This window comes from Cinclus cinclus, chromosome 8 (genome assembly GCF_963662255.1).
Source record: "Cinclus cinclus chromosome 8, bCinCin1.1, whole genome shotgun sequence".
NCBI lineage: Eukaryota > Metazoa > Chordata > Aves > Passeriformes > Cinclidae > Cinclus > Cinclus cinclus.
In genome coordinates this window covers 14,773,428-14,786,135 of record NC_085053.1, presented here as the reverse complement: position 1 = coordinate 14,786,135, position 12,708 = coordinate 14,773,428, and the positions used below count along the sequence as shown (strand labels likewise).

General features: G+C 36.0%; 1 protein-coding gene across 1 annotated transcript in view; it reads right to left on the bottom strand.

The window, feature by feature from the left end:
• Positions 1 to 8,334: 8,334 nt before the first annotated feature.
• The window catches only part of HFM1 (helicase for meiosis 1), a 38,780-nt gene continuing 34,406 nt past the window's right edge, over positions 8,335 to 12,708 (bottom strand). The window contains exons 31-40 of the mRNA XM_062497297.1: positions 12,278 to 12,433; positions 11,934 to 12,029; positions 11,408 to 11,526; positions 10,502 to 10,584; positions 10,304 to 10,413; positions 10,106 to 10,228; positions 9,586 to 9,676; positions 9,214 to 9,319; positions 8,675 to 8,832; positions 8,335 to 8,401 (exon numbers count right to left, since the gene is read on the bottom strand). Of these exons, the coding sequence (XP_062353281.1) occupies positions 8,335 to 8,401; positions 8,675 to 8,832; positions 9,214 to 9,319; positions 9,586 to 9,676; positions 10,106 to 10,228; positions 10,304 to 10,413; positions 10,502 to 10,584; positions 11,408 to 11,526; positions 11,934 to 12,029; positions 12,278 to 12,433 (1,109 nt within the window). The remainder of the gene's footprint in view (positions 8,402 to 8,674; positions 8,833 to 9,213; positions 9,320 to 9,585; positions 9,677 to 10,105; positions 10,229 to 10,303; positions 10,414 to 10,501; positions 10,585 to 11,407; positions 11,527 to 11,933; positions 12,030 to 12,277; positions 12,434 to 12,708) is intronic.

Below are 12,708 nucleotides of genomic sequence, written 5' to 3'. Positions count from 1 at the left end.
TGTGGCTGCTCCGTGTGTCCTCCAGATGCAGAGCTCTGGGACTCTCCTTCCAGGGCTGGATCATGACGTTTTTATGTCTGTCTACCTACGGCTGCACTCACAGGTTTTTAAGTGAGTACTTACACAGATACAGCACCATATCAGCCCAGCATTTCCCAATATTAGGGGTATTGAGGAATACAGATAAGGTACTTCACTTTCTTCCAGGCATCATCTCACTCCAGGAAAGGAAACAATTTCTCACAGGGCTTAAGAAAGCAAAAGGTGAGGCCTACAATTAACTAGGGCCACAAAGACAAACGATAATTACCTTAGTGGAGAGGTAAATGTTTTTGCACTAACACCTGAAAGTTTGAAATTAGGTGACACATTTTCAAATCATCCTCAGAATGACAAACAACCCAAAGGAAGATATATAGCTACTTTGTAAAGTGTTAATGCAGATTAAATCCAGTCAATAGCAGAAGTCAGTGTTATTAATAGATTCTTCAGGTTCTCAGATCTTCTCTTCCAGAAAACAAAGCACTTGAATGCAACAGATGTTTTGCTTTTAAGCACAGTCCAGTAGATCTCCGTAGAGCTCATATGCACCTGAACAAGTTCATTCAAGTGAGGGAGCAGGCCTGTCCCACATCTGTTATAACTTACCCACTTGCAGGACTAACACCCAGTTATCTCTATAAAACTAAAACAAACCAACCAAAACCAAGAAGAGGTAAGGTGTAAGAGCTGTTAGCCCTCTTTCATCCTGTCCACAAGGACCCAGAATTAGCAATTGCATTTAGGTAGATGTTTTTCTGTTTGATAAGCACACATACAGAATCCAGATTTATAAATGCAAGCGTTATTGGAATGGGAGGATAGAATTGTTCTTTAAATAATGATGAGTCTGAGCTGTTGGAGAGCTAGAATGAATAAAAAAGCTTGAAAATTAATGTTCCCACTGTGTCCCTACAGGGTAAAGCTTTCTTTCCAATCCTCCTTCCAATCTGAAAATTTCTGAAATGGTTCACAGAGGTGCCACAGACACCTGCTCTAGGAAACTTACCTTCCTCCTGTCACTTCCAAAGCTTGCTTTGTCCCACAAGCAAAGTCCTAGCTCCTCCAAAACACTGCCCACAAGATCACTACATTTCCCTTCTCTACCCAGCTTGGGAGGTAGCACTGAGCAGTGCTCAGTTCCTCTTAGAGGAGATGTCTGCCCCTTCCAGAACACGGGAAGCAAATAGGTTCCCTCCTTGTAGCTCTCTTCACAGCTGCAAAAGCAGCAGCAACAGAGTATACCAGTACTTCTGCAGTGAGCTCAATGTTCACCACCCACACAGGAAAGGAGAGTACAGGAACATCACAAAAAGCTGAGGAGGGACTTGGGTTTTTCTTCGAGACTAACCTTTTTATTTATGAAGACTGTAAAAGTAGTATTTTCTTGAGCACAGCTGTTTTTTAAAAGCAGGAGGCATTTTCTTTGTTCAAAATTCAAAGAGGCACTCAAATGCACTATGTAAAAACATGCTTTTAGCATTTTATGAAGCAAGCTGCTTCTGGTCCTATCTTACTGTCACCTTTCCTCAGTTACTCACTAGTGCTTCATGAACATGCTGATGCACCCATCTACTACAACAAAATGCAACAAAGCCTCTACCTGACTTTGGATCTGCTTAAACTGACAGTAAAGTCACAGTTACAGTAGGAACTATTTTTTAAGTATTTTCAAGAAAATTCAATTAAATAACAAAACTAGGAAAAAAAATTACAGCAGGTCCTATAAGTGTTCAGACAAGAACTTACACCTAATTTCTTTTCAGGTTACAATTTGTCTTGCACTACATCTAAATATTGAAGAATGCTGGTAGAAAAAATATTTTTCATTCTTCTGCAATGTCTGTAGGCACTGTAAGACAGTCATTCTGCAGCAAAACTTCTGCTGAAGTAGGCTCTGGTGATGGAATGCATTTAGAAATGATGGCCAGATGATGGCACGGTAAACGTCCTTCTTTTGACTGGCTGTATGTCTATTAGAAATATTCCTTGTTCCATATGCATGTGGAGGATTACACACATACACTCCTCACACAGAACAGCTACCTCCCAGAACACGTCAGCAGAGTATTTACTACCAAATCCAGAAGGAGTTTGTGATTCTTACCTTGTCCCCATTAATGAGAAAAATGTCACTATACAAAAGCTCTCTCTTTTTCCCCCTTTCTTATCAAATCCTTCGAACAGCTGATAACTAGCTTTTATAGACTGAAGAGTCAGATGGAATTCTGAATCTATTATTTTACTAAAACCCCAGGGGTCAATTTATCACCTGAAAACCATTTTACATGGACAATTTGACTTTCATGTGGAGTGTCAGAACATACCCTAGATGGAAATCTAAAATAAATTATATGGAATAGTGCCGTCTTTGTGCTGAAATTTATCGGTCCCACACTACAATAATTTTGAAAATTGTATCCTTAAGCTACAGTGCTGAGATATTATTAACTGCTTGAACTGAAAGAGCAGGTCTGATCGGCTGCTATAAAGTCTATGGACAGAGACTAATTTCTATTGAACCACATGCTTATCTGAAGCTGTGTTCTGCCATTGCAAGCTGCCAACTTTCTTTTCTTCCAGAATACACTGCCCATCTTTTTACCATCATCCTTAGCATGCAGTGTCACTTCAGCAAATCTATTCCAGAAGCTAAGAATGCGTCTAAGCTTCTGCTAATGTGGTTGTCTGAGACAATCACACCCAGGAGACAAGAGAGGGAGAGAGATCCACTTGTACCTCTTACCATCCTAACACAGGTTATTTTCCTCACTAAGCAAGTCTCCAGTCTCTCAAATGCATCCCACAGATGCATCACAAGAAAAGCATACGTCTTTCATGGCCAACATTTTCTTTATCACTCCTGCTGCTTATTTGATAATGTGCTGATGCTTTGGTCAATGCTTCTTCTATATCTGTTAGTACAATTTTTAGAAACCAAACTGACCTCAGAGCCTAAAATCTTTATAATTGGGAAGATACTGAAAATTATAAAGGATACAGCTGCTGGGTGACTATTCTTTGAGTAGAAATCCCCAAATAGACAGAAAAACCTTCTCCAGGCATAACACATAAGACACAAGGATAGAGTTCTGGGATAAAAGAAGTATATTTTCTACACCCAAGAACCTAACAAGTCTGGACTACAACAGCTAAAACATTACACACATCAAAACCAGGAAAAATAGTAATAAACCGTACTGCCTCATTTTAATTCAGATAACTTAATAGCCTTTATAAACTGAAAGAAATTGCTAAAAAAGGAGGTCCTGATCTGCACATCCAAGTCTCTAGATAGCACTACTTCGACTTTTTCTTAACTAGACAGTGTCAAGCTCTCCATGAGGCATTCAAAACTAATGACAATGTACTGTGGCAAACCAATCTCTCTAGGCAGTGAACCTATTGCTTCCGGCAATGGCACTCAGCTCACTAACACCTTTGGCAGGAAGGAATTTGAAAACCAAAGTGTGGCAGGTCTCCTCCAAACCTTTTAATACCTGTCTGTCCAACATCTTTCTTTTACTTTAGGATGGATCTAAGAAGCAGCAGGAGCCTGTCAATAAGTGAAAACTTGTACCAAAAGAGTGGCTTGGCTGCTTAAAGAAACACCATCAAAGATATTGGCAAAGCAGGATATAATAAAAATCTGTGAAAATATACAGAGTTCAGTGTCAAGATCCATTGTATTACTTACTATGCAGATTAAAGCACAAAAGAAAGGGCAATATTTCTGTGTCTACTTCCATTACATCCTACCATTTATTAAAGTGACTAGAGGAAGTTAGCAGCCTTTTTCTGTCTCACCCAAACAACAAGAATTCTCTCACATCACATATTCACAGTACTGGAGATAAGGAAAAGTGCCAAGTTCTGAGTTTTCCACTTGTACTGATGAATATTCTCAGTACTTTTAAGTGCTTAAACTGATGAGATAAATGTTTTTGACTCTCTTTCTCTAAATTATAGCTGAATTAGATCAAAAGAAGAAATCCATAATTTCAAAGGATAAAGCCTGAATCTAGCTGGAAGTGTGATCAGGTATCAACATGCAGCAGCTTAAAACAAGTTACACAAGATGACCTTAATATGTGTGAAAATCAGGCTTCCATTGTAGAAATACATATTTTTCAGTATACTTTTCTGAGCAGAAATCATGTCATTTATATGCAAATCAGGCTATATTCTGCAGCTGATTCTTCTGTGCTGAAGCCATGGGAGTTATTTGCACTTAATAAAGCCTCATAAATAGGTTTTGCCTCTAAGTGGGTGGGGGAACAGCAAATATATCATAGCCATTTACAGTTACAAGAGTCTTTTTATTTTGAAAGTTATATGCATCCTTTAATAGGAAGTTTCACAGTTACAAAAGAAACGTTTCTTCCTTTATATAAACAAAATACCCTTCCAGCCTTCAAAACAAAATGTTTTGTCTTATCTCCTATGCTCAGCTATCTACAATGTAGGAATTGCCATCTAGCCTCTGTCAAAAAGACATGCTAATTCCATGCAGTATATGTTATATACAGGAAGAAATTACTTGTTGTTATATCTAGGCACTTTCATTATATTTGAAAGGACATACATCTTCCTTATGTGAAGTATGTCCACCCAGCACCATCTATTGCACTTCTGCAGAACGTGTGAACATTTTTACTCACCACCAATTAGATGTGCCCCTCAAGTCCTGGCAATGGCAATCATCCATTTAAAAAGCACAAGAGGACAGACTCGGGACCCTCAAAGCACATTCCCAAAGTGCAGTGTTTCAGTGTGGTAGGTAGCACACTAAGGCCATTTGGGAAACAACTCTCCCAAACTGGTATAAACAGTCTGGTCTGGGATTCCTGTTAAAGGCAGGACTCCAAGTTAACAGTAGCACATCTTTTCCAGTCACGTTTCTACCAGAGGGAAGAGCAACAGTGATCAGCATTGCCTAGAGACAGACCAGTGACAAGGGCCAAGCGCCCCTAGTGCTTACAGAGGTGCAGTGCTTATCCCAGCCCATTCCACCTGAAATGACCATCCACAGAACATGGAGACCAGCAGTTAAAACACGGGGAGAAAAGTGAAGGCTTAAACTGATACAATTTAATGTCACGCAGATTTCAAGAACAAACACGGAAGCATGGTTCAGCCAGGTTGGCCTCAACTGAACAGTGGCAGCCAATAAGCACCTGTCCTTTTTCTAATTGATTGTTTTCAGTCAAGCTGAAATTCATCACTGAAAACACTCTATGTGCCTCAGTTAATTCTCATGGAAGTCTTCCAAAAATTCAATGAGTTATTAGCTCTCTGCAGGAAGTGAATTTTACCCCGATTAGTACCTTCTTTTCTATTTCCTCATTAAGCAAAGGAGCTTGGAAATAAAAAACAGACATTCACAGATCTCATTTCAGAGCTATAATTAAAGAATCTAGCAGTAAAACAATTGACATGATACAGCTTTTTCGTTCATCTACATAAAATGCACATGGGGTGATATAAAGAGCTAATGCAAGACACCCTTTCTTACAGAAGAGGTACTACTGGTACTGTCATAAAGATGCATTAGAGTGGTATCATTTGTGCTCTGCAAAATGACTGATTTTAACTATTTTGTGTATACTGGTTCCACACAGTGACTTCTGTTCATCTTCATCATTATTCTAACTGCCTTTAAGAACACCAACTTTTATACCTCACATAATTATTCTGTGAAGTTATAGCTAAGTAAAAATATACCCAAGTAACAGGAGTCCGATGCTCGTATTTCAACAATTACTGAAATGCTTAACTCATTAAAATCTTCAAATAAATGAATAAAGGCTACACAATTAAAATGTGCTCAAGATGTGCCACACAACGAAAATTATGTCACAATACATTTGCAGTATTCTGTATGCTATAAACTTACCTTATACACAACATTTCTGGCAACATGTTTAAACACTATACTTATTTTCCCACTATTTTTTAAGATTATGGATTTTGAGTACATATTGCATTTTCTTCAGGCACAGGATATGGTTGACCTCAGTTTATATTTTGAAATCAATATGTGTGATAGGACAAGGAAGCATATAAGGAAGTTGAAGTTAAATTAAAAGCAGGTATAAGCATGTATTTTATTATGGAGAATCACACAAGTAAGATAGCAAAATCTGACTTCTTATCACACTGAATTTTCTTTCACTATTCCATTATAGGAAGCAATATTTTTTATAATGTAAATTTTGTAGAATCATCCCCAGACTAAAGTCTGTGGCATCCTGCTGTATCCCCAAAGAATTACTTACACAATCCCACTGATTGAAACTCAAGCCACTCATTTAATGTTTCAGCTCTATGTAGAATTAAAATAAGGATCAGTTTAGACTCTAACAAATGTTTTAATGTACTTTTTTAAAAAATACTTTTCTGCATTTTACTCATTGTTAGTAGCTTAGTGAAAATGTCTTATGATGATGTCCTGTTGAATTTAATTAGTCTCTTAGTATTTAGTCAGCACCTGAAACAAAGCACAGCCATCTTTTGCCATTTTTTTCACCTTAGGGAAGTTAGATCCTCACATAGATAAAGGAACTCAGTGTCTCACGTGCACAAGCATGGGAATATTCAGTGAGCCTGTCTGTGAAATGACAGCACACCAGCTTCTCCATGTCACTCTCATCACAGGTAATTTGGAGAGTTCCACCAGAGAGCAATTCAGCCCACTTACAGTCTGAAATACCTTCTGACAGTGTCTGCCTCTTTCTAGTGACTAGACAGGGAGTCCAGGTGAAATAGGTTTATCACTTAATGGGATTCAATTAAACAATGACAATTACAACTCTCCATAGGTATGTCAACACTGACCTTCTGGGGCATGACCTGGGGTTTTGGTCCCCTGGTCATTTATATGAAGCATCTTTTGAGAAACACCTGGGAGCCATCTGTTACCCGTGGAAATCAGAAGATGGTGATGGGAAGGAGAAAAAAATCTGCATTCTTAAATCTTAACCCAGCACAGAACTGGAACGTGTACATGACTAGGACTGCTGGGCTAAATGTAGCAGTAGTACAGTAATTCCAAGTCATATCCATTTGGAAGCTTAATTTAAAAAAAAAAATCTGACCAAAAGAGATCTGACATACTAATAACTTTGAGATGTAATAAAATACTTGAGGTGCAGAAAAGTGAGTTAAGCTTGGGCCTGCTGGCATTTGCACAGTCAAAAACATATTGAGGGGTGAGTATTGAGGCTGCTTAGATCAGGCCATTCTTTCATGCAGAGAAAGAGTTATATAAAGTCAAAAGCACAAGGAAACACTGGAGTCAAGCAAAATGTTACTCACTTAGAAAATTACAACCTCGTAGTGCAGCAGAACATGGCTGCATTCAGTTGCACCACAAACAGTGTTGAAAGAACAGACAGCTAATGTTCCACATGTGATTGTAACATTTTAATTCTTCACATTTTAAATAATTAACAGTAAAAATCAACATTCTCTTGTATTTTAGGCAATATCACCTATTCCACTAACTGTTGAACTTGCAAGGTCTAGTATTCAATCACTAAAGCTACAAGAAGATACCCAAATTCAATGCCTGGTGCCTAAATCTATACTAGGACACATAAAATGTCCATTTTATGACCTTGAGTGTGAAACTGAACAGGCAACAGAGTTTTAGAGTGTTTTTACAGACATTTAACAACTGGCTTGCTGAGAATCTGGAAATACCTGCTTAAGTTGCACTTTTTTGACCTGTTCATAGCACTGTCAAAGGGAGTATCTAGAATAATTTACCATTTTATTACTTCTATGTATAAATCTAATTATTTTACTGACTCAGCACTATGAAAAACTCAGTTTTAGAGAAACTGAAAGAAAACCACAAAAAAATTACAAAATTTCCAAGGAAAGAGTCTTGCATTCACTTAAAGATTACTTGAGAAGCAGGACATGTTACTACAAACACATTATTACAAATCCCTTGCTTTGTCTTAATGGGATTTTCTGTTATCTATAAAAGCACCCTCAACTTGTGAACTATTCTCCTTTGACATATTTCAGTATTTTTCTTTATATTCCTGAAAACAGCAAGATGAACAAAAAAAAAACCTTAAGTACTTATCCAAACAAGATATTATTTCTTATATTCTATAAATTAGCCAGCAGTTTTGTTATTAAATACTCTGTGGAGCAATCCAGCTATTGATAAATAGGTATACAAAAGAAATCAAATTCTCTTAACTGAAGCTGAAGCCTTCACTGTAAAATTGACTGTAAATTTCTTTTCCCAGCACTTACAATGTATTTTGTTTACATGTTTTACAAAATACCATCAAATATTCCAAGAAAGGGCTTGACATCATTGGATTCATCATCAAGAAGATATCTAAAGAACATTAAGCAAACAAACAAATTAGGTATAGCACATGAAGACCTATGGAATCAGGAACACTATATAGAGTCAAGAGAAACCAAGATAAGCAAAATAATTTTAAGTAATTTCTCTTTCAAGAAAGGTAATTGTTACTATTATTGTGAAAACTAAACTTTTTAATGATGAGTATTTATAGCTAATACATTGCCTAAAGTTCCATGTTCCATGAAGAACTGAGCACTGGAGCAGTGAGGAAACAGAAAAGCATATATATGTTTTTATTACCTAGGATCTACTTCTTTTTCTTGTTCTTTTGTGAAAATAAAAAAATCTTCTTTCCTAGTGAATTTAGAAGAGTCTGAAATTATTTCTGGGACGGAAGAACACTGTACTTTTTTTTGCTCTTGAGAAAGACTTGAATGCCTTTTTTCTTGAAAACTGAACTGCAGCATAAAAGTTAAAAAGGAAATATGGTTAAACCAACTGAAACTCCCAGATTATTGTAGAATGTAGTACTAGTATTTAATTTATATAATGGCGTTTGACAAGGACCAAGCATATGATGAATCTAACTATATACTGGATAGCAAAATTATCAAATTGAGTAAACAGTTTTGAGATCATGCTATATAAAGTAAATTCATATCCTATTTCTTTGTATCAGGAATATCCCACTGAACACAGAATGCATGCAGGTTTGGACAACACAGAGAGGTTCAGAAATTCAGGATATCCTAACTGATTCATAAGTCAGATATGGCAATTATATTTACACAATACTCTAATCAGAGAAAATTCTGTTATCAATATATATTTTTACTCACCAAAGATGTATTTCTATTCTGGACAGATAAATTCACTTTTGATGTGCTATTGACCACAGAAGCATCTGAGTTGTGAATACTGGTGTCATCTTGTACTGTGCATGAACTGAAAATACCAAGTTGAATAATTTCAGTATTATTACAGAAGGGCAAAATTATTTGCTTTTCCGTTCCAGATTTTCTACTTATTTACCTGCACACTTACATAAAAAACAAATTAAAATAATTCAACAACTCATACCTTTTAAACATTGAAATTTCACTCCCTGTTAGGAGTGAACAATCTTCTATATACATAATTACACAGATACATGTGAAATTCAGACAATATTTTACACTGAACAAAATAGTAGTAAATTATGTAAGTCTTACTCTTTTGAAATGTTATGTGTGGCTTTGCTTGTTGTATACTGGCAGAGAGGGTGACATTCATCTGGAATTTGAAGGCAGGTATTTCCATGTTCTGTGAAAGAAAGAAAGTTTTAAAAAGAGAGTTGAGAAGCAGCCACAACCCTTTCTAAATATTTCACATGATATGATAAATAATACTTTGAAAATTATGGAAGTGTCTTAATACTTGTAGTATTTCTTCTGTGGGTTTTGGGCTAATATAAAGATAAGCAGAGATATACAGTCAGTATACATTATTCAACAAAAATTATGCAGTTGCAGATCATCAAAAATCTTAATTGTGATTTTTTTCAACTCTCCCTTCTGTATTAGATTGGTCAAAATATATGTGACATTCAAGGTAGAATCATATACCTGTCAGTCAAGTCAATTAACCAAAAATTTCAGGTGGTTTTATTCATTGTATACTATAATAATTTATTCTCAAATAATAGCCTGTAGAATAATTTGTATGTAGGAAAGTTTGTTGAAACAACCTTACCTAATTCTCTACTGACAAAATTACTAGCAAATACCAATTTCTCATCATCAATATCATCCCAAATATCATCTCTCAGGTCAAAGTCCACATTCAAATCATCTGAAAAACAGTATGTGCTTGTATCTGTGGCAGAAAAATATGAAGCATTAAAGATCAAAACAGTGAGCATTGTAATTTTAAACATTAGCAATAACTTACTACTATTTACACAATTCCAGGATTGCTGTTGTTTCTGAGATACTTCTAAGGTATTCATATTATCTGTCTGGTCCACTGAAGGTGATACAGATGACAGTTTATTGCTAGACCTATTAAAATAAAATCAGTGACATGTCTGTAAAACAGCTTCAGAAAGCGGCAAAATAATTTTAGTCACAAGATGATTCTTAGCAGTACCTTGGCAAGGCTGGCAATAAAGACCTAGGTGTAAAAACAAATTGTTTGAGATCCACATTTTCAGCTTGGTTTAACATCTGCATCTAAAGAAAAGAAAATATTTTAACTTTTATGATATAAACGTAGTGAGAACTGTTATTTTTTAACAAGCTTAATGACGCCATCAATATTGTAAGTTAGTGTAATATTTAAATGTCATAAAACCTTTCTGATGTCTGCTTATCTAATGCACTCAGTTAAAAAGGTTTGAATTCTGTGCTTCTGTTGGAGGTATCCAAGCACTGTGGCAAAGCCAGACTGGTTGGTTCTCATCTGTGTTAGCTGTATGCTAAATAATCCTCTGTTGCAAACAAACAAGCAAACCAAAGTGTGAGGTGCAAATAAAACCCTCCAATACCTCAAATGTCACGCTTGCTGCAGAAGGACCTAGTTTAACACTACATTCAGAGGAATAAAGTGCAAGCCATGAAATCTTGCAGAAGTTTAAAACTAACAGGGCTGCTTTTCTTAGAAACAAGTGATCTACCTGCCAGTGAAAAAAAGGACTCTCAGTACCATGACTAATAAACATATTTTTATAACTAATAAACATATCATATTTTGCCAAACAAGTCACAGTGCAGTATGTTCCAATGATGCCTCTGAACCTCACCAACCACAACCTATCAAATGCCATAAAAGAAAAAATACAGAGGACATGCACAAACTGGACCATTGGCAGTGCCCCAAAGAACAGTAGAATCTCTCAAAGGTTCCTGGACTTTTGTACTTCTTTGCTTTTTGAACTCCACACAGAAAAGTCAAGCTTGAACATTCATGTTTAGTGACAAAATTCTCTACGCAAACAATGGTTACAAGTATGTAACAGATTAAACCAATGAAATGGCCGAGTGCATTCAAGTGAACCTTTAGCCTTTTTACTGGGGGTACAGATGAAACTGAATTCCTGCTCCTTAAATCAGCTAGGTACAAAGAAAACTTTGTGTCTCCATTCATCTGTGACTTTGGAGGTACTCCAGTTTTACCTGAGAAAATGAAGCAAAATAATCTTTAGATTAATTATAAGGGGTAAATCCTAATTATTTTCAAATGACTGAAAAACTTTGCTGCTAAGCTTAGTATCTTCTGTTAAAAGATTCTAAATATTTAGCATGCTAACTACAAGATCTAACACAGTATTTATATAAAAGTGTAACAATCTTGATATTTTTTAAATCATATGCTAAGTACAAAAAGTATTACTAATCATTGTAGTGCCTATAAAAGTGCTATTGCCAAAACTATATATAATTGCTTTTATGACTGCATCATAACAACTCAGGCCCCATTCTCTTGCTTGTATTGTTTCTGTTAATGTAGCCATTGGTACGATGGCAACTGTTCTAAATTGCATTTGTCTAAAAGTATCAGTAGTAGATTTAATGAAACTCACAACAGTCATGCCCACACACATCTTTATTTTTACAGCGGTGGTTGCATTCTCTGTTTCCATACTTCTTGTAATCAATCTCCTGTTTAGATTTGCCTCCTAGATAAATACAATGCAGAAATTCAAACAGTAATATTGGCTACCAAACACCCATGACTTTTCTTGCTTTCAAGATCATCAAAGAATTTCAGTGTAGTACTTGACAAGTAGAAGCAGCAGAGTTGTATTTTTATTACCACTGAGAAAGAAACAGCAGGGATAAATAAAGATCTAGTTCCCTAGTGGAGGCAAAATTCAATTTTCTGTTGACTTTGGTATTAGCCAGATTCTATGATCTGACCATTTACCTGTATCTACTTTTGCTGCCGGCAGGCTTTGGGGTGAGCCATAACATACATCAAGTGTAGATGCAGCTTTCAATTTTTGATTTGTAACCACCTTACGTCCCTCTGGTTTTGGTGTCAAGTAGAAGGCTGTATATGCTTGCTGTATGTCCAGGCCAACTTGGGGAAGAAAAGACAAAAGTATTAAAACTGCTTTAAACTACTTCTATACTACTGATTATCTTCAGTTTTCTAAAGTGTTTCAGCAAGTAAATGTTACTCAAAGATCATGGAAATTTTTAAAAATAATTTGCCCTTAAAGCACACTCTTTCATGACCAGTTTCATTAGGATTGAGATTAAAAACCCCCAAAATTTTTTTAGAATTAAAGACATAGTTAATAGAAGAAAAAAACTACATTTATCTATGGCTTTGCACTGCTGATAAAATTTTAA